Consider the following 21,339-nt stretch of genomic DNA (forward strand, 5'->3'; position numbering starts at 1 on the left):
GAGCCTGTGCTCCGCAACGGGAGAGGCCACAACAGTGAGAGGCCCGCGTACCCGCAAAAAAAAAAAAGAATTCACCTTCTCAATGAGACCTTCCCAGACCACCCTCTTTAAAACTACAAACCTCCCTCAAACATGACATTCCTAATTCCCCTTACCTTGTTTTTCTCCCCTTAGCACTATCACCTTGTAGCATACCATACCATTTACTTCTTTGTGATGCTTATCACAAAGCTCCAGAGATTTTATCTACTGCATATCCTATGAACCCAGAATCATGCCTAGCACACAGTAGATGTTCAATAAATATTTGTTAGGTGAGTGAATAAACTCAATGTTTAAAAACACCTTGAAGGTGAATCAGAACATATCTAAGGTCAAATATAGTCCTTGAATCAGTAGCTCTCAAAAATGCTGTTGCATTTATATAATGGGAGGGGGGAGTGTCTTGGGACACCTACTCTCTAGGAGGTTCTGGGTAGGGATTGCCCATAATCCTTTGGGGTGGGGGTTTGAAGGTGTTCAAAGAACCCATACAGCAAAGTATAGGGACCTCCTCTTGGCCCCCAACATCAGCAGGGCTGGAAAAAGTTCAGACATCCCTTCACCCCATCTTTCACCCCAATTCAGGGTGCCCCAGTTTCCATCTTCTGAACGCTCACTCCCAAGGAAAAGGAGATTGGAGTGGGGAGCAGAAAGATGTGCAGTCTTCACCGAGAGACATTTATTGAGCTCCTTATGGGTGCCAGGCACCAAAGAGGAGCGCACAGAGGTATTAGATAAGGTCCCGGCCCTCAAGGAGCTTCTTGATGACCAGGGGAAAAGAAAAGGGGGTGGGGAGAAGCTGGTGTCAATCACAGGCCTCTCTCCTTTCTTTGGTGGTCTCAGAAGTGGCCGGGCCCAGAAAGGGACAACTTGGACGAGTGTCCAAGACATATATGCACAGGCCACACATGTACAAGACACATGTGCAGAGCCCACCCAACTACAGAACCCGGGTACAGGATACGAGAAGTGTATGTGTCGCACGTGGGCGGGATTCACATGCAGAGTCCATATGTGCATAGGCCACATGGGTGTAACACAGGAACTGCATCTCCCCAAGCCGGGTTGGCTAGGTAGGGGGAGGGCTCCAAGCCCCAGCCAGCTAGGCTCCTCAGGGCTGCGGCTGGTACTGGCCCTCTGTGGCTGTGAAGAAGTCCTCCAGCACGCTGCGCAGGTAGTCAAAGGTGGGCCGGTCCTCCGGGAGCTCCTTCCAGCACAGCATCATAAGTTGGTACAACTCATCGGGACAGTTGTCAGGTCGTACCATGCGGTAGCCTTGCTCCAGGTTCTGAATCACCTCAGGATTGGTCATCCCTAGAGGTTGATGGGAGAACTGACATCAAGGCTCCAGGCTTTGGAAGCCCACAGGCAGGGGTGATGGTCAAGATATTTGACAACTTGTATAGTGTGAGCACCAATCCAAAGGGATCTTGGTCTTCATCAATGGTAAAGCTATACTTGCGGTAATTGCTAAATGTCAGTCGTGCCACTTGTAGTGTCTGCTATAGCTTAAACACTCAATAATGCACACATGTGGCTGTGAGACTTTGGGTGAGCCACGGCACCTCTCTAAGCCTCAGTTTCCTCATCTGGAAAATGGGATAACAGTAGCTCCTACCTCATAGAGGTGTTATCAGGATTGAAAGAGAAAGTGTATATATAGCATTGAGAATGCTGCCTGGAAGAGGAGATGCAGCATAAAGAGTACCTGTAATGATGATTATTTGGTAGGGAAGGATGGAGTGGTCAGGGCCCAGGGCAGGATGGGGGCCCACAGCCAGGACAATGGGGAGGCTTCTCCAGCTTTTAGAACAAGCACGTGAGATGCTGCATCAGGAATCCAGATGGACCCTGGACCCCAGCAAGGCAGACCCTGCATGGGACACAGAAGATTCACTAGGCACCTCCATGATCCAGATGAAATCATCTTTGGACCACTTCCTTCCCTTGGTGCTGATCCTGGCCCCCAGAGTAGGCTCTTTGCATGTAGACCCCCAAGAGGAGCTGCTCTGGAGAACTGCATGGTCACAGCAGAAATATAGCTCCCTGTTTCTAAATTACCTGTATGGCCTCTGGTTTCTCCTTCATTCTCCTGAGAAGAGACTGTGACAGGCAGTCCCCAGAGTCTAACCCCTAGAGGGTCCTAGCAAAACAGAAGTTTTACTTCTACAAAGCTTCAGACTGGACCCTAGTCAATAGAGACCTCTCTTCCCCAGGCCTTTCCCCAGGGGGGCCTCTAGCTATGTGTCACTCAGATTTCAAAATCAGGACACTGAAGGACATAGGCCAGGGAACAAGGGTACAAACCTATTGGCTACACCCAGCCTAAATACAGCCCACAGCCCTACTTTGGCTTGGCCCCTTATAGTGGTTTTTTTTTTGTTATTGTGTGTGTGTATATATATATATTTTTTTCTTTTTTTGGCATGTGGGATCTTAGTTCCCCAACCAGGGATCGAACCCGTGCCCCCTGCATTGGGAGCATGGAATCTTAACTGCTGGACCACCGGAGATGTCTCCCCTTTTGGCATTTTTAAACAATGTGAATCATCACCAATATTTGGAAATGGGAAAATTTTCCTAAAACTCCAAGTTTTGGCTTCTCTTGAAAAAACAAAGATCTGTTTTTTGGGCCCCCATGTCTTAATAGGAGCCATCTGCTAGAGCAGATGTAAGTTCACCCAGGTCCCCATTACTCCCCATAGTTTCCCTGACCCTGAAGCCATGTGTCAGTTGCCATTTATCATCATGCTTTCACTGCCTTTATTCTTCTAATAGAAAAATTCTCTAAGGGAGCACTGTGAACTCTTGGCAGGACAACGAGTGTGTTTCTAGCCCCGGCGCTGCCGCTGGACTCTGTGATGGGGCAAGTCCAGGGCAGGAGAGGCCTGCATACCCTCACCTGATTCTAAGGTGTCTTTACCTTCCCAGGAGCAAAGTACTGTGCACACTGATGGGGATGTAGGAAGCTTCTGCAAGTCTGGCCACTGTGCTCCATGACCTCCTTACCCTGTCTTTGTATCCTATTTCCTTTCCCCAGAGTTTCCTAGCAAGTTCCTTCCAAAAAAAATTTCATTCCTGTCTTGGCTGAATTCAGGGGTAAAGGACTGTCCAGGAGATAGAAGGAGGAATGGGAGAGGGTGGGAATTAGCTGTTTACACGTCTCTCTCACTCTACATGGAAGGCTTCAGAGGGACGGGAAGTCAGTGTTTAGTGAACACCTACTATGAATCAAGCTCTTTCACAAATAATCTTGTTTCTCATATTATGAAACTGAGGCTCAGAGAGGTAAAGTCACCTGCCCAAGTCACTTGCCCATAGTGATTAATAATAAAACCTAACACTCCTGAGTGCTTCGTATGGGTCAGGTACTGTTCTAACCTCACATTTTACAACTGGAGAAAAAAGGAATGATCTGATCAAAGCCAAACAGAAAGCATCAGTGGCAGACCTGGTAATAAGAAGCAGGCCTCTTACCTCGCAGGCCAGATCCTCTTCTACATATTAGGCTGCCAGTGTTAGAACTAAAGAAAAGAGCTGGGATTGTTGAGGGAAGAGACATCCAGAGACAGAGATGGAAGCCAGGCCTGGGAGATGTGCACCTAATTGGGGATGTAGGAGTGCCACCCCTGAGACGATGGAGGAGAAGCAGCTAGAGAGTTTCAGATTCTTAGCCTGGGAAGAAGTAAGTGGAAAGACATGAATTTGCTGCCCTTCCCCATCACCCTTTCAGCTCCTGCCCTTGACCCTGACCTGGGTAAGGGATGCGGCCATGAGTGACAATCTCCGTCAGCAGGATCCCGAAAGACCACACGTCCGACTTGATGGTGAATGTCCCATAGTTAATGGCTTCTGGTGCTGTCCACTTAATGGGAAACTTGGCCCCTGGAGGGAGGAAGTGCGGTCACCTGGGTCTGCTTGGCCAGACCCTGCAGGCCGCAGACTTCCCTCATGTCCCGTACCTACCCTCCCTGGCTGTGTACTCATTGTCCTCGATGAGGCGTGCTAGGCCAAAGTCTGCGATCTTGCAGCTCAGCGTATCAGACACCAGGATGTTGGCGGCCCTCAAGTCACGGTGGATATAATTCCGCTCTTCAATGAATGCCATGCCCTCTGCAATCTGCAGGCCAGGTACAGGTCAGCGGTCCTGGGCCCGACATCCTTCTCCCACTGCCCTGTGCCCATGCCCATCCCCTCCCCAGTCTCCTTACTTGCGCCGCCATGTCCAAGAGTTTGTTAATGGTCAGCTTGATGCCTGTGGAGGTCTTGAGAAAATCCACCAGGCTCCCTGTGGGCAGAAGCAAGAGCTGCTGACCCAAGTTGCCCCAGGGGAAAGCCCTCAGACCCTTCTCCCCTAACTGGGAGTCTAGAAGCAGTGTCTGATGTGTGGAAAGGAAGAGTAAAAGCTGAAAAAGGAGGAGTGTGTGTTCAGAGTGAGGATGCCCGGGATGTGTGATGCCCTTTTCCCGGGGACTAGGGGGCTACTTGGAGGGGTCTGCAAGCTTCTTGTCACCAATGGGGTGGAGCCCAAACTCTTCAGCGAGTCATCCAAAGCCCTGCATGGTCCACATCTGTAGTTTCTTCTCTTCCTTCCACTCCTGCCTCTTTTACTCCACCCACCCTAGACAATTGTGAGATTTTCCACATAGACCCCTGGGTTCTCACCCCAAAGTCTCTTTGTCCCATGTCTCATGCTAAAAATTCTTTTTGTTCATGGCCCAGCTAGACTATTCCTCTAGAAAGCCTCTCTAGATCTACCAAGTATAATAAATTACATCATCATCTTCCTTCTCCATGGTATACTGGAACTTTCCTATAGCACAAACTCTGGTTTTCCTAGTGTGCATAACTGATAGCAGCAATCAATCAGTGTTCCCAGCCCACAGTAAGCAGCAATAAATGTATGCTGAATGTAGTAAATGGAATCTGGAAAGAGGTGTCCTGGAGGACTGAGAGACCTCAGAGGGTAGCAGAGGGTAACTAGGAGAAGACCAGGGATGGGAGTGGCTGGAACAGAGCTAGTGACCGCTGGCCCTTCTCAAGAGACTAAAACCCTATGTGAAGATGACAACAACTTGAGTGTCTCCGCTATGAGTGCTGAATTAGTCACTGAAGGCAAAGACCTCACCCAGAGGCAGCAAATATGTGGACATAAACTGCCATTCCTTCATTGTATCCATGGCAGATGTTGCTAGCCAATCCCGGTACTCACTTCCAATGAACCTCAGAATCCTTCTCAACACAGAACTCCAAGCAACTACCAATTGAAGGTCGTCTGCTATTTGCCATTTCCAGAATCCATTAGCCAATTAACAGCTTTTTTCCCTTCCTGAAAGAGGGACAGATCTTATACTCCCAAAGAATCAGAGCCAGATAACAACAAACTTACTAAGCTGTTACTATATGGTAGGCCCTGTTCTAACTGCTCTATATGCACTAACTTTCATCCTCACAAAAACCCTATAAGGGGACTTCCCTGTGGTTAAGAATCCGCCTGCCAATGCAGGGGACACGGATTCGAGCCCTGGTCTGGGAAGATCCCACATGCCACGAAGCAGCTAAGCCCGTGTGCCACAGCTACTGAAGCCCGCGTGCCTAGAGCCCGTGCTCCGCAACAAGAGAAGCCCCTGCAATGAGAAGCCCACGCGCCACAATGAAGAGTAGCCCCCGCTCGCCTCAACTAGCGAAAGCCTGCGAGCAGCAACAACGACCCAACACAGCCAAAAATAAATTAAAAAAAAAAAGACCCTGTAAGAAAGTTGCTATTGCATTATTATCACCATTTTACAGATGAGGAAACCATGGCAGAGGGAAGTGAAGTGACCAAGCCCAAGGCCACACAGTCCTGAAGCCAGGATTCTAACCCAGGCAGTCAGACTCTAGAGCCCTTAATGACTACACTTATTTCTGGATAAGCCTGTTTAGATTTCTGCTGTTATTCTTGGGGGAACTGAGCATCAGAGGTGGCACAGGGACTTGGTCCAAAGCTGGGCCTAGAAATTCCTATTTACCTTCCTGGGGCTCTCAATCTGTCCGACAGTGGACTGAGGGAGGGGGAGGGGCTCACCCAGAACTGAAAAAGAGGGCTTTGGAGCACTCGCAAGGCTCAGGGGCAGAAGGGAGACAGGTGGGGCTAGGGACCTACTCATCTCCTGAGATCAAGCATCCTTAGATCAAGGTGGGGTTTGAAGAAGGCAAACAGGACTGACTGCAGGTCAGAGAAGAAGGGGGGCGTGGGGGGGGTGAATGCTCTTTCAGAGCCTGCCACCTCAAGCTGGGCTCCCAGACGGGGCTCGAACAACACATCCTCTTCTCCACACGCCCTATAGTCGCTCCTGGAAGTGAGTCTTTGGGGGCTCAGGAAAATTCCTCTAAAACACCTCAGCGCTGAGCCAGGCCTATCTCCTCCGCCCTCCAGCAGGGGCAGAGGAGACGGCAGTGCCTCCCAGCGGCCGCGCACGGAGGCGGCGCTCACCATTCTCCATGTATTCCGTGATGATATAGATGGGCTCCTGGGTGACCACCGCGTAGAGCCTGACCAGCCGCTGGTGTTGCAGCTGCTTCATGAGGTTGGCCTCGGCCAGGAAGGCATCGGGGGACATGCTGCCCTGCTTCAGGCTCTTCACTGCCACCTTCGTGTGCCCGTTGTAGTACCCTGGGGCAGGGAGGGGTTGGGGGAATCACTCGGAGCCCATGCCCCCAGAGCCAGGCAGCTGCCCCGAAACAGGGCACTGTCGTGGGACTCTCACGACCTTAGATGCCTCCCCTCCCCGCAGTCCTGGAGGGCCTCACTCACCCATCCACACCTCTCCGAACTGGCCAGCCCCCAGCCGCTCCACCAGCTTCAGCGTCTCCCTGGGAACCTCCCACTCATCCTCCCACCAGGGCTTCTGGGGCTTCTGGGTCTGGCAGGGGCGGCTCAACCTCGTGCACAGCCCGTCCGAAGAATCTGTGAGGATAAGGGAGGAGGGTAAGGCTGTGAATAAGGCGGGACTGGGGGTTGGGGCCCACCCAGTCCCCACCTGGGGAAATGGACTGGCAGGGGAGGTGTGTGGAGCTGTCACCTGATCCCTGGGGCTCCAAGGTACCGCACCTCACCCACTGAGGGGGGAATGAAGGCGCATACTGAGAGATGGATGGAGGGTACCCCGAGAGGCCCTGGGGGAGGCAGGCTGACAGGGCACAGGTGCTAACCCTAACCCTGCCGTGCTCACTCATGTAATGTCGGACCAGCTCATGCAAGCCAGGAAAAGTGATGCGGGGGGAGATGTAGAAGCCGCCTTTGTCCAGGTTACGGATCTTGTAATGTTTCACCACTTCTCCCTGGGTCTGGTCGAAGTCCCGGACGGACAGTGAAAACGATCCTGAAAAAAAGAAAGGATGAAGGAGCGCAAAAGAGGGGGGCGGTGGCCTCCAGCGAATCGCACCTCCGCCGACGCGCCACACACACACACCCATCCCACACCAACCCCGCGGGCTCCTCGCGCCAGGACCTCCGCTCGCTGCCCCAGCCCGCGGCCCCGCCCCCCGCCCCCCGCCCCCCGGCCAGCCCAGTCGCTCACCCGTGGTGCTTTCACTCTCTCGGATCAGGAAGGAGCCGTGCGTGTTCCCGGGCGCCAGGAGCTGCCTCTCCGCGTCCTTGCGGGTCAGGGTCTTGAAGAACCAGCTGAGCAAGGCAGAAGCGAGGGCTTCTTTTCGTCTGTTGGTCCGTTCTTCCTCCATCACCCTCCAGCATTCACACCACCCCAAGCATCTCTCCTTTGCTCCGAGGTCCCTGGATCTACACCCAGCCATCCCGCACGACGAGTCCCCACTCACGGTTCGGGCTCCAGGCTGTTCGCTCTGGCCACAAAGTTGAAGGGGATGTAACCTTCCTGGCCCGTGGTCACGGACTGCGCCTTCCACCACTCGCCGTTCCTGAGCGACAGCAGCGGTTAGCACGGTCTGCTCAGCCTTGCACTTGGCTGGAACCCCCCCTCGGAGCCCCCAGTTAGGCCATGCCACCCCACCCTTCAGCTCAACACTCCGAAGCCTCCCATTTTGTCTTAAGGGCACCCACTGCAAGCCAGATCAGGGGCCGCAGGGGGGCTGCAGTACCGGAGGTCCCCACTCCCTCACACTCTACCGCAGGGCAAGGATGGATGGCGTGAAGGGGACACTCACTGCTCCAGGATACGTAGCTGTTCACCCTTCTCGAAGCCCAGATCTCCATCGTGGGAAGGCTCATAGCTGTGCAGGGCGATAACCAGGTTGTCTGTAAAGACAGGGGGAGTCAGGGAGAACCTGTCTGGAATAGGCTGGGAGAGCGACTTCAGGAGTTACATGGTAGCCGACAAGACAGAGGGGGGAGGAGGAAGGACAGGGGGTGAGTAGGTGAGGAGATGGAGGCTGACAGCCAAGGATCCACAGGACTTCTCTTCCAGGCCCTGCTGGTTGAAGTCACCTTGCAGTGGAGAAGCTGGGGGGTTGGAGCCCTCGTAGGTGACCAGTGGATCCCGCACTTCAGAGCCATTCCAGATGGACAGCTGTGGGGTGGGGTATAAGTGGAGTCAGAAAGCTGGGGCTGGGTCAGACCCTGGCTTGCCTCCCCACTGCCCTGCTCTCCTTCACTTCAGCTTGGCTGGGTCTTATCACTGAATTTGCCGACCACTTGCTGCATGACCTTATGAGAATGCCCTTTCCCTCTCCGGGGTTCTTTTCCTTTCTGTTGCAGGGGAGAGGGCGCGCTGTTATCTCAAGGACCTATAGTGGTGGTCCGTTTCTCTCCTCCGGGTCGTACACCCACCCGACTCCCACACCAAGCCCCCTGTCTTGCCTCTTACCATGGCCTTGCCCTCCAGTGGAACTATGGGGTAATGGCAGTTCTCACACACATCGATGTTTTCCATCCAGTCATCTTCAGGGTTTGAGCTGCAGCTACAGCCCATGGTCCCTGGGGGAATGGAGAGGGCGCTGAAAGGGCTCCCCCAAGATCTACCCCTGCAACATCCGACATGCTAAGACCTAGCCCTGGGAACTTCCAGAAGGACCCGAGATCGGCAGCTCCCCAGCCCCCATTCATAAGCCACAGAAAAGCTGAAATGGGGTCCTAGCTCCCACCTGGGCTGGGCAAACCGCCACAGGCACCTTTGTTAGTCTAGTTGCCCACTTCCTGCCTCTCCCCACTCCCGCTCTCTCTGCCCATCCCCCAAGTTGGGGGACTTCCTACTAGAGATCACATACACTTCCCCAAGCCCTAGGGAAGACCTAAGTTTTGATCCTCCCCTACCAGAGGGGTGTGTGTGCCCCGCCTCCTAATTACAATTCCCCTTTCCAGACGAGGAAGCTGAATATGAGACCCTTTCTCCCGAATGTCAGCCATCAGGCTTCTGCTCCCCCAAACGCCCCCGCACACGAAGTCTCCTTCAGAGGCTTCTTTCTGCTTCTCCCCAGCAGAAAACACTCCAATGGCCCTCTTGGCCATACCTTTTACTTGTTTGCTTGCTTTAGCAGTGGAAACTTTTTGTCAGATGAAATCAAGCCGAACCTCACAGATCAAGCAGGTCAAAGTGGAGCTGTTCTGCCTGAAGCAGAATGTGGCGGGACCTCACTCTGAAGCTCCTGGAAATCCCTGCAGCACCTCCTCCCCCAGGGCTGCTCCTCAGGACTGCTTGGAAACAGCAGTCCTCAGGTAAAGTTTAATTGAATTTACTGTGCATTCAAGAACCTTTAATATCAGAATCAAATCCACCTCCTCGGTCTATTCTGCTACACACACACACACACACACACACACACACACACACACACACACACACACATTCACACAGCCTGTGCTCTGAGCTAGTCTTCCCAAAAACTTCTCGCTCTTTTCTTACAACGTGCCTTTGTTTATGTGGTTCGCCTGCCTTGGAATGCTTTTGCCCATCTGTTGAACTCTAACTCAACCTTCAAGCCTCAACTCAGATATCACCTTCTCTGTGAAGCCTTCCCAATGCCCAAAGCTCTTTGCTCCTACAGCATTCCACTTAGACCACAATCATCAACTTAGGCACTGAGTGCCATGATTACGCTAATTTATGTGTCAGTCCCCCTGCCTCTCCTACCCCCTTGATGAGATGGGGGGTTTTATCAAGAGCAGAAGCTGTGTTTTATTTGCCTGAATGTCCCAGCACCCGGAACTATTCTTGTTAATAAATGTTGACTGGTATGTGGAGGGTTGACGCACAGATTCTCCCATCTACAGAGGTCTTAGAAACCACCAGGTCTAACCTCTGACTTTAGATGAGCAAACAGAGGACCAGAAAGGCCTGCTTAAACTCACACAACTGTTTGGGGCAGAGTAAAGCTAGAGTTGCTAATACATGCTGGGACCAAGTAGAAGTGGGGACCAGTGGTGGGTTTTTGGTTAGCAAGACTTAAGATCCGGGGCTTCCCTGGTTGCTCAGTGGTTAAGGATCCACCTGCCAATGCAGGGGACAAGAGTTTGAGCCCTGGTCCGTGAAGATCCCACATGCCGTGGAGCAACTAAGCCCCGTGTGCCACAACTACTGAGCCTGTGCTTTAGAGCCCGTGAGCCACAACTACTGAAGCCCGCGTGCCTAGAGCCTGTGCTCCGCAACAAGAGACGCCACCGCCATGAGAAGCCTGCGCACCACAACGAAGAGTAGCCCCTGCTCGCCACAACTGAAGAAAGCCCGCACGCAGCAATGAAGACCCAACGCAGCCAAAAATAAATTAATTAATTAAAAAAAAAAAGACTTAAGGACCTATGTCAATTATATCTTAATTAAAGAAAGAAAAAAAAGATTCAAGGATAGGCCCTGGAGTTATGTTCAAATTCTGGTTCTGATAACTTACTGTGTCTCTTTGCTGAAATCATTCTTCCCCAGCCTCACTTTGCCTTTTCCGTCAACTGGGGATCGTCATCCCTTTCTCATAAGCTTAGATGAATGTTGGCTTGATTTAGAGCTGAGAAAGACTTATACCAGCGCCCATTCTGCCCTACCAACCCCTGCTTTGGAGGGTGGGAGAATGGGACTGGTAAATTATCCTCTTGGCTTTAAGCTCATGTTTCTTTTTTTTTTTTTTTTTTTTGGCAGTACACGGGCCTCTCACTGTTGTGGCCTCTCCCATTGTGGAGCACAGGCTCCAGACGCGCAGGCTCAGCGGCCATGGCTCACGGGCCCAGCCGCTCCGCTGCATGTGGGATCTTCCCAGACCGGGGCAGGAACCTGTGTCCCCTGCATCGGCAGGTGGACTCTCAACCACTGCGACACCAGGGAAGCCCTCTTTTTTTTTTAATTTAATTTTTATTTTATATTGGAGTATAGTTGATAAGCTTATGTTTTTTAAACTGAGATACTTATAACCTTTCATGGGTACCGGAAGTCACGGGTATGTACCTCCCAAAGCATGAGTGTCAAACACATAGTTAAACCTTGTTCACGTAGTTAAACAGACATAGATCTATTACAAATAGAGGAAAATACAAAATGTACATGGAATTTTAAGCCAAATCAAGAGACTTTCAAGGAAAGGTGTACACGCATATACTCTTTCCGCTACTGTAGGAGTCCTGGGGAGACATTTGAGAAATCTTGCTCGGCTCTGTGGCTGCAAATGGCTTTTTAATTTTTTTGATTGCTAATTTTATTATGGCTAAGAACTGATCAGCAGCAAAAGCCTCCAGAAAAGTACTGATAACAACCTGGAACCAGCCTAAGATGAGCCGAGCTGTCTAGTAAGGTCCTGAGCAGCACATTGTTTGTGATATTCAAATAGGCCTTGGAAAACCACAGGTTGGTTATATTACACAGAGAACACCAACATCAGATGAGGTGTCAACTTAGATCAGTAAGGTCCCTTCCAGGCTTGACATTCTCAGAGGCTTTGAAAAAGGGTAAGAGAAAGATGAGAAAAGTTTGGGGTTGAGAAAATGTGATGAACTGGGGTGCAGCAGTGACGGAAGGCTGGTAGACAGGGCAGAAGGAACTTTCTGAAGACTGAAGCTCGTAGGGCTGGAAACTGTACCTGTCCAGGCTGGGGTCACGTGGGGAGGGAAAAGGAGCCACAAGGCCTTGGGTCAGGGTCCAGGAGAGCATGCAGGCAGGACCTATATCCTGGATAAATCTCGGCCTGCCATAAAGGACTGGGGAGATATAAAAGAATGAAATATTGCCATTTGCAGCAACATAGATGGACCTAAGATTATCATACTGAGTGAAGTAAGCCAGACACAGAAGGACAAATATTATATGATATCACTTATATGTGGAATCTAAAAAATAATACAAATGAACTTATTTACAAAACAGAAACAGACTCACAGACATAGAAAAACAAACTTATGGCTACCCAAGGGGAAGGGGGTGGGGGGTAAATTAAGAGTATGGGATTAACAGATACACACCACTATATATAAAATAGATAAACAATGAGGATTTACTGTATAGCACAGAAACAACAAGGATTTACTGTATAGCACAGGGAACTATGTTCAGTATCTTATAATAACCTATAATGGAAAAGAATCAGAAAAAAATGTATATATGCATAACTGAGTCACTTTGCTATACACCTGAAACTAACAAAATATTGTAAATCAACTCTACGCCAAATAAATAAATAAATAAATGAAAGGACTGGGGCCAGGAGCGAGAAAAAGTTAAGCTGTGTTAAATTAAGCCAAAAGGTACTCAGTAACTCTGCTGGGTATCTGACCCCTAGTGTTTCCTCTGTGGCTTATTCAGTGCACCTGGAGCCCTCCAGCTGCAGGTAGCAGGCCCTGCCGTATACAAAAGTGTGAATTTTGGAGTATAGGGCCTGGCAGCAATCAGAAGACCCCAAGACCTGGCAATGCCAGATGTTACTTTGGTGAGTGGCTCTCAGCCACTGGGAGCTACATGCTCCTGTGAAGCCCAAGGATAATGTTGAAGGTTATTTCAATATTTCAAAAATCTGAAAGGAAATGGTACTATGATTTGTTTCTCAATATGACAAATTGCATTATCGTTTCTTCAATGCATACTTAAGTCTCTGATGAAAATTTGAACTAGAAAACAAGAAAATTAGTACCTAAATGAGGTCATTCAGTCAGCAAAACCCTCAAAATCATGAGATCCATGGGGGAAGAGGGGAAAAGTACAACAGGGGAAGGGCAAAGGAGTCCTTGGAGGGAAGAGTTGAGAAGTACTCATGTAAGTCACCAGCCTCATTTTAAAGATGGAGAAGGTGGCGGATCAGAGAAGGTAAGTGGTTTTCCCAATAGCACGTGAGAGCTCTTGGCAGAGGCGGGACTCCAATCAGGCCCCACCTCCTTTTTCAAGGTACTCTGCTCTATTCTTCCCTCCCTGGAGACTAAAGCGGGCAGGGAATCCTGAGAGGTCATGCAGACAATGGAGAAGGGAGGGAGGTCTGACAGAGTGGGGTCCACTCTCCATCAAGATGTGATCATTGTGCTGCTAACAAAGGCCTTTCTCTCTAAGGCAATTCTCCCTCTATTTGGAATGCATGTTTCTGAGTGTACATGTACCTGCTTGGTGAATACAAGTCAGCACATATGGAGGCATGTGAATCATTGAGCATCATGCTTATGTGTACATACCCGTGGGTATGTAGGAGCCCCTGTGTGCAGATGGATGTGCAACAAAATGGGGGCATGTATAGTTTGTGCGTGTCCCTATGTAATTGTGAGGTCATATATGCATGTATTTATTTGTACAAAATGTGGGTCCCATCCTAGTCTGATTCAACCAGGTTAATAAAGGAGGTCGGCAAAAAGAAAATCAAAATTAAAGCTTATGGGCTTCCCTAGTGGTCCAGTGGTAAAGAATCCGCCTTCCAATGCAGGGGATGCAGGTTGCATCCCTGGTCTGGGAACTAAGATCCCACATTCCGCAGGGCAACTAAGCCTGTGGGCACAACTACTATGTTCGTGCACCTCAACTAGAGAGCCCCCGTGCTGCAAACTACAGAGCCCACGCGCCCTGGAGCCTGCATGCCACAACTGGAGAGAGAAAACCCGCACACCACAACTAGAGAGCAGCTCACGCACCACAACTGGAGAAGCCCGCGTGCCGCAACAAAAGATCCCACATGCTGCAACTAAGACCCGATGCAGCCAAAAAGATAAAGAAAATAAATAAATTAAAAAAAATTAAAGCTTAATATAAATTTCTCATAGAAAGGAAGGAAGGAAGGAAGGAAGGAAGGAAGGAAGGAAGGAAGGAAGAAAGAAAGAAAGAAAGAAAGAAAGAAAGAAAGAAAGAAAGAAAGAAAGAAAGAAAGAAAGAAAGAAAGAAAGAAAGAAAGAAAGAAAGAAAGGTGGGAGGGAAGGAAGGAAGGAAGAAAGAAAAAGGAAACAGATCCAGAGAATCCCCAGGACTCTCAGAACCAGTAACAAAGGCAGATTCTGTGGTGAATGAAACAGGACATTCTCTTCCCCCAACTCAGGAATTCAAGGTCAATAGGAGGAATTTTGTAGATTCTAGACCTCGTCTGACTAGCGTCTGAAATGTTCTCAGTCAAACTCAAGATCTGTCCATGGTTCACAGAGCACCTTGTGCCAGTGATAAAGGGCCCCCCCTCCCTGGGGTTTCAAACTTGGAGAGTGGAGTGAGGGCTAGATTTCAGGTACCATCCCTCTTGTCTCTTTGCACAGAGCCCAACACACAGAGTGGCCCTTCTTACTCTATGTAGAATTGATCAAAAATCCCAGGCTGCGTGAAGCTCCTGGACTAGAGTTTCTGATCCCAGGGTTGTTTAGGAATCATATCACAATGAGCTCTGATTCTTGCCAACGTGTTCACTTTTATCAACTCCATAGACATTGTCTCGCCTGTTCACTTTTATCAACTCCATAGACATTGTCTCGCCTCATAGAATGTGTTTTGTCCCCTTAAAAAAAAATGTAACACTTTTCCTCCCCTAAACTGTAAACCGATTCGTTTATTGAACATTCTGTCCAAAATCTGTGCCACCTTCTTGCCTGGGATTCTTGGGCTAACGCCTTATGTCAAGGGCAGGCAGGCTCTTCAACTGCAGACCACTGTTGCACTCTGGGCCACCCTGTGGCAAAATCTGTCAGGAATAATTTAAAACATTTTCTTGGCCTTTTTCTTTGGCCAAGATTTGGTTACTGGCAAAGTTGCATGTGTTCAATGAATAGCCTTAGCTGTGGATGCCTGCACAGAACCCTCACCATGGTACTCGAGAATCAGGGTTGACAGCCATGGTAAATAATTTCTAGTGGGTAAAACAAGGATGTCTCCTGAATTCCCTCCTTTTTTGTGTGTTCCTCTTTGATACAATACCACTTTGGAATAAACTCTGTGAATTCACAGAGTTCACAAAAAAGAGAACAAAAAGATAAGCCTTCTCTTATGCAAACAAGATGGATTTATTCTCATAAACTGGGAGTGGTTTAAACATAGAACTGATTCTGCTGGTTAGTTATTGCCATAAACAAGGGCTATAGAGCAATTATTCTAAAGCTGGTATTTTTGGTAGAGGCCCTCCAACTAGTAACTTATATGTACCTAGTAATTTCTTTTATTGAGCCCCCTTCCTCATGTACCTCTGTCTGTATTTTGCATCATGGGGGTTTTATCAGGACGAAGCCTTACTTACAGTTTGGCAATCCACACCACTTTATTAAAGTTTCTGGAATTCTGCAGGTCAGGGAGGCTCAGCTCATCATATCCATATCATAGTGAACCAAGTTCATTCCCAAGGCCTCCCAGTCACTCACTGACAGAGGGCCTTTGGGCAGGTTACTACACCTCTCCGAACCTCCCTCAGTTCCTTTATCTTCAAAATGGGAATAAAAAAGGGACCTGCGTCTAGGGCTGTTGTGAACGTAATATGCGATATGTAGATGATCTCATATAATAAAGTACTTAACATGGTGCTTGGTACATAGTAAGGACTAAGTAAATGAAAATAGTTATTTGAGGCCTGCGTGGGTATTTCATTACCCCAGCCTTAAATACATTCATTTTCCTTTCTGATTTTTGGCACTTCCACGAACCACTTTTTCACCTTTAATATATTTACCTCAAATGGAAACTTCACTACCATAAATGGAAAACCAGAACATAACATTGTAAATCAACTATACTTCAATTAAAAAAAAAAAACAATGGAAAACCAGTATCACCAGCCATAAATAGAAATCTGTATATATTAAAATAAACACATACTTTAATACCTAAATTCACATTTGTAAATATTCATTCCTTACCCCCCTAAAGTCACTCACCTGCATCAATGATGCACAGGCCATATCTGGGGAAATGCCACACTGTGAGACAGAACTCTGGACTTAGGCCTCTGTTGGTAAGTTAGAGGAGACATAACTTTCTTCCTACTTGGCCAGCCTATCGACAAAAATTTAATGGGTATGTCTTATGTGCCAGGCTCTGATCTAGAGCTGGGGACACAGAGGTGAGCAGTCAGAGAGGCTCCCATCCACTTGGCCCTGCCTGCTGTGTTAGAGGTGGGTGCCCCTCTGGCGGGTCATTCCATTTTCACAGGAGGCAGTAAGGCCTGTCTTCAGCTCACTGATCGGTAACGTCTGTGACCCTGACAAACTGACAACAAAAAACAGCAGTATTTGCCAGGAAGTAGCATCTCAAGATCACCACCATTACCCACTAACCAAGTTAACGACATTTAGCTAAAACCGCTGAAAAGATGAGGTAGATCTCCATGTGTTGACATGGAAAGACGTCCCAGATACAACACGGCAAGCAAGTTACAGAACAGAATGTAGAGTTTAAGTCTGTTTGCATTTAAATATGGAGATATAGGGGATTCTTTTAAGCCAGGCTCTGTGCTAAGCCTTCATTTGCATGACTTCATGTAATTCTCATAATAATCCTATGAAGTAAGTGCTATTATTACCCCCATTTTACAGATGCAAAAATTGAGGCCCAAATGGGGTAAAGGTATTTGTCTGAGGCCTCATAACAAACAAATAAGTGGTAGAGACGCGAGCTGAACCTCGGTCTACCTGCCTCCAGAGATTAGGCTCTTAACCAGTATGCTTTCCAACGGCCACACATAGGAAAATCTGGAAGGACGTGCACCAAATTGCCCACAGTGAGCATAGCCCAGGAGTGAGATTGGAGGGAGCTGTATTTCTTATATGTCTTTGTATGTCTCTGTACTGTTTAAATTTTTTAAAACTGCCATGTGCTAATTTTGTAGTTGAAAAACAAAAAAACAACAAAGCCCCCACGAACACAAAAACTCTGCTAAGAGACACAAGCATTTGAGGAGAATCAACTGTACACTTGCCCTTCCACTCCTCTCCTTGTCTCAAGAGGTGTAGGCATGGAATAGGGGATACAGGAAAAAAGGTTCTGCGACCACAGAAGTCTGAAAAACACTGGGTTAGACAGAATCGAACAGCCACCTTCTCTGGGGAGACTTTCAGAGCTTCAACAAGCTAATGCTGATGGTGAAGTTAATGTGGGACATTTTGTAGCTTAGACCATGTTGATTTGGCCCCAGACCATTTTCTTTCCAGGTGGCTCATGGGACTAGCGTTCTTTAGAACAAACATTGGAAATGCAGCTCCAGGTGCTTTCAAACCAACACCTGGATGGTATCTTTGTCCCACCTGCCCCCATTCTACCCACATACTCAGCTCCCCTCAGCATTGCTTTCACTACGTTGAGCTTGGCCTTGAAGCCATCAGCTTGTGGGTGTGTGGATGGATTTGTAAGATCCAGTGTATGATGTATCTGTGGTCCCTGCCTCTGCCTCTGAACACACGTGCACACATACATTTTCCAATGATGATATGAATGGTGTTTTGGCTAGGGAGGGAGGGTTCATGTGTGTGTCTGTGTGAAGCTGTGTGTGGGACCCTCCTCTAAAACAGACCCTGTGGCCCAATCTAGAGTTCTCACACCCACTAGTACACACAGGAAACAAGCTCATTTGCAAAGCCACACCACAAGTGTGAGGGAATGGGTGGCTCACTGGCCTGCCCAAGATGCTGAGTAGGAGTAATTCTGGTGCAGACATCCCCCCCACCCTTTGGTACACAATTTGCAGGAGAAGGGGGTGCCTAACCTCTGTTAAGCACCTACTGCATGCCAGGAACCACCCAGGGCACATCACAGACATTATTTTCTCTTTGATTCCCCACAGGCACTCTGTAAGGAGGGATTTATTATTGCCTCTTTACCAATAAGTAAACTGGAGTTTGGAGAAATGAAGCCATTTGTTCAAGGAAATGGCAGAACTGGAACTGTGCCTGGGTCCACCTGGCTCTGAAATGCATGTCCCTCACGCTACACCAAACCCGCTGGCTCTCTTGTGTTTGGTCTTGCCCTGAGGCCTCTGCCCTCCTGGGACCCAAGAAACAACCCAGGGACAGTGACCTTGGCTTCATGTCCTAGGTACTCTGCAGAATGGGCCTTTATCCTTCTCAGATCTGCCTTGACTCTTCCAAGAAGCCTCCCGGATCACCTAAGGGAAGACTTCTCCCGTCCTCTGAACCCTCCGCCTATTCTCTTGCTCCATCACTCGGCCTTTTTTCCCTTAGAGAAGAATCTCTGTCCCTGAGCCCCGAGGGTGAGGGACCCTGAGTCATCTATCAGCACAGGCTGGGTGGGAGAGGGGACGGCTTATGCCGGTCCAGAGTCTGGATGAGGGCAGGGAGACCCAGCATGTTTTTCAGGCCCCACAAGAGGCTGCAGGCCTTGGAGCTGGGGACAAAAGAAAGGCTGGGACATGCTGACTCAGTGGAAACTGTGTTTCAAGAAAAACTCCAAAGGCGGAGAGGGAGGCAGGGGAAACCTGCAAAGTGTGGCTCAGGTGGGGATTTGCCCCATATACAGCAGGCTGAGAGCTAGAAAGTGAGGGGGTGGGCAGGGAGCTGACTCTGCTTCCCTGGGCTGCCACCACCTTCCTGGGGTTTGAAGCAGGAATCAGCAGGACCCACTGGCCCTACACAGACAGCAGCAGTGGGAGGGGGGCTAGAGCGGGAGGGAGCAAAGGGAAGAGGGGAGGACTTCCTGCGGACACAATGGCAACTTTCCAGATGGAAGTCCACGCGGTCCTTGCCCGGGGCCAACTGCACCCCTGTCCGGGATAAAAATAGCCCTTCCTCTTCCCGTCTCCCATCATTCTCTCACCCCCCAACTTCCCAGAGTCCGGTCAGATACTTCCACCCGGGAGGCCCCATGCCAGATGATAAATATCCCTTCTCATGCCCATCCGTTCCCAAAGGAAGACTCCTCCTTCTCTCACAAACTGTTGGTCACTGAGGCTGAAATCACTTCTCACGTGTCCATCTGGATGCTCTGGGTGACTCCTCTCTCTCTCTCTCTCAGGAGAGTCTTGTCATTGGGGTCAGCCCCAGCAACCGGAAGTATTCTTGGGACCCTTGACTCCAGCCTGCCCATCACCTTGCTCCATAGGGGGTGTGTGTCACACCCTAGGCCATCATCACCCTCTCTGCCTCTGCCTTGCTGACGGACGGCAGGGAAGGAGTGCTTTGCCCCAGTCTGGGCCTCAGGAGGCTCGTCCATCATGGGATGAGGGACTGGATTTAGGGATTTCTGAAGGCCTTTGTAGTACCTGACGGTCTATGTGCCACATCCCCAAAGAAAATGCTCCCAGTGAGGTGGGGCCTGATGGCCGGCAGTGTGACAGAGGCGGGAGGTAACAGCTACGCAGGAAAGAGGTCATCCGGCTGTTCTGCCTGTCTTCCACCTGACCTCCAGCCAGGTTTTTCTGTGTCCCAGCCTGAAGGGCTGCTGCATACCTGGGGAGCCTGGCCCCAGGCCCAGCTGCAGCCCTCTGCTATCAGGCCCCCCACCGCGGCCCCTAGACCCCTGTTCCCAGTACTCCTTACCTGCCCAGCCCAGGAGCCCTCTGGCCCCATTCACATGGCCTTCCTGGCCTAGCCTGGCTGCCCAGACACAGCTTCAGCTCCCCTCTCCGTCGTAGCCACTGCGTGTCTCCCCGCGCCCACGTCCCACCCTGACTTCCTGCCACCTCCTGAGGGCCCCAGCAGCCCAACCACAGGCCTCCAGCACCCCAAGCTTCCTGCTGCCATAGCCCCCCGCCTCTCAGCCCTCAGGGGTCCTATACGTCTCCAGTCCAGGCCCTACTCACCCTGAGGGTGGCACTTGGAGGTGAGGGAGGATATTTGATAGAACTTCCCCCCGCCCTCCCAGGGTGCACCTGGACAAGAGATTCAAGGGGAGCCTTGAAACCCCACTGAGCGGGAGGCAAACAGACACCACTCAGCTTGCAGTGAAGGGCAAGTAGCACTGCTGTCACAGTCTGAGAGCTGGGTGACCCTTTCATTACAGTCGGAGGGCAAAATAACATCACTTCAGAGTCAGAGGAGAGGACAGCATCCCTGTAACATCACTGGAGAGCAGACACCCGTGTTCCAGTCAGACAGATACCAGGCTCACACAGCTGCTAGACACAGCCATGCCATCTCAGGGCACAGGACAATAGTTTATTATATGCAGAGGGTAGGCTAACACCCCTCTTACGGACAGAACACTGGACAACAGGCTGTTTAAGAAAGCGGGCAGAACAACCTCTTGTCTTTAAAGGGGGCAGAGAAACAGCCTCTGTCGTGGGCAGAGGGCAGGACAACCCCCCCTAATTATAGTTGGAGAGTAGGGCAACCCTTCTAACCAGGTAGAGGCGAGACCACAGCTCCTGTCAGAGGCACAGGGCCTGACACCACCTCCTGCAACAGGTGGGAGACAGAACAGACACTCCTGCCCAGGCACCCAGGTGCAGGCAGCAGACTGGCCGCGCCTTCTGTTATAGGCAGGAGGCGGGGACCTTGTCACAGCAGCAAACAGGTCAACAATCTCCCTTTCTTCAGGGGCCAGGCTGAGGGTGACACCCGTCAGAGGCTGAGGGCCAGGTCACCAGCGTTATGAGGAACTCTAGGTGGCCTCTCTCAGGCCCAAGAGCTGGGCCTTGATCCCACCCGGCGGAAAGCATAAATATGTTGCCACCGCCTAAGCCTGCCCTGGGGGAGCGGGCTGGGGGAGGGGAGCCCACAGAGCATTGTTGGGGTTTGCAAGGCTGTGTGCACCTCAGCTGCGGAGGGAAGGGGGAGACAGGAAATGGGTGGGGGGAAGAGGAAGCCTGAGCTGGAAAGTCAGACAAAGAGGGTAACACAGAAACAAAAGCCGAGAAATACAAAAAACAAAAAACCTACCGAATGACACAGAGCCCAGAGTCCCAGCTGCGGGGCCCAGCTCCCCTTGCTGTGAACCTGAGCACTTCACAGTCCATCTCTGGGCCTCAGCGCAACAGCAAGAA

General features: G+C 50.1%; 1 protein-coding gene across 2 annotated transcripts; it reads right to left on the minus strand.

The window, feature by feature from the left end:
• Nucleotides 1-717: 717 nt before the first annotated feature.
• LCK (LCK proto-oncogene, Src family tyrosine kinase) lies at nt 718-19,986 on the minus strand. 2 transcript variants are annotated; one of them, XM_060142720.1, is made up of 13 exons: nt 19,895-19,986; nt 8,865-8,974; nt 8,486-8,567; nt 8,206-8,296; nt 7,861-7,959; nt 7,605-7,708; nt 7,257-7,406; nt 6,839-6,991; nt 6,518-6,697; nt 4,254-4,330; nt 4,009-4,162; nt 3,796-3,927; nt 718-1,356 (listed from the first exon to the last, which is right to left on the minus strand). In XM_060142720.1, exons 2-13 carry the CDS (start codon nt 8,967-8,969, stop codon nt 1,154-1,156), a joined length of 1,530 nt encoding a protein of 509 aa, XP_059998703.1. In that variant the 5' UTR covers nt 8,970-8,974; nt 19,895-19,986; the 3' UTR covers nt 718-1,153. The 2 variants fall into 2 exon arrangements, with proteins under 2 accessions (XP_059998703.1, XP_059998704.1); XM_060142721.1 differs by lacking the exon at nt 19,895-19,986 and having other exon boundaries at nt 8,865-8,995.
• Between the last annotated feature and the right edge of the window lie 1,353 nt (nt 19,987-21,339).

Source organism: Lagenorhynchus albirostris, chromosome 2 (assembly GCF_949774975.1).
Source record: "Lagenorhynchus albirostris chromosome 2, mLagAlb1.1, whole genome shotgun sequence".
Lineage (NCBI taxonomy): Eukaryota > Metazoa > Chordata > Mammalia > Artiodactyla > Delphinidae > Lagenorhynchus > Lagenorhynchus albirostris.

What these genes read in the sequence shown, in the direction of transcription:
- LCK (XM_060142720.1), bottom strand. Translation starts at nt 8,969, where the DNA reads ATGGGCTGTAGCTGCAGCTCAAACCCTGAAGATGACTGGATGGAAAAC. An exon ending in GTTCGGAGAGGTGTGGATGG is followed by an intron (nt 6,698 to 6,838) that starts GTGAGTGAGGCC and finishes TCCCTGCCCCAG; the next exon opens with GGTACTACAACGGGCACACG. An exon ending in TGGCCGCATCCCTTACCCAG is followed by an intron (nt 1,357 to 3,795) that starts GTCAGGGTCAAG and finishes ATCAACCTCTAG; the next exon opens with GGATGACCAATCCTGAGGTG.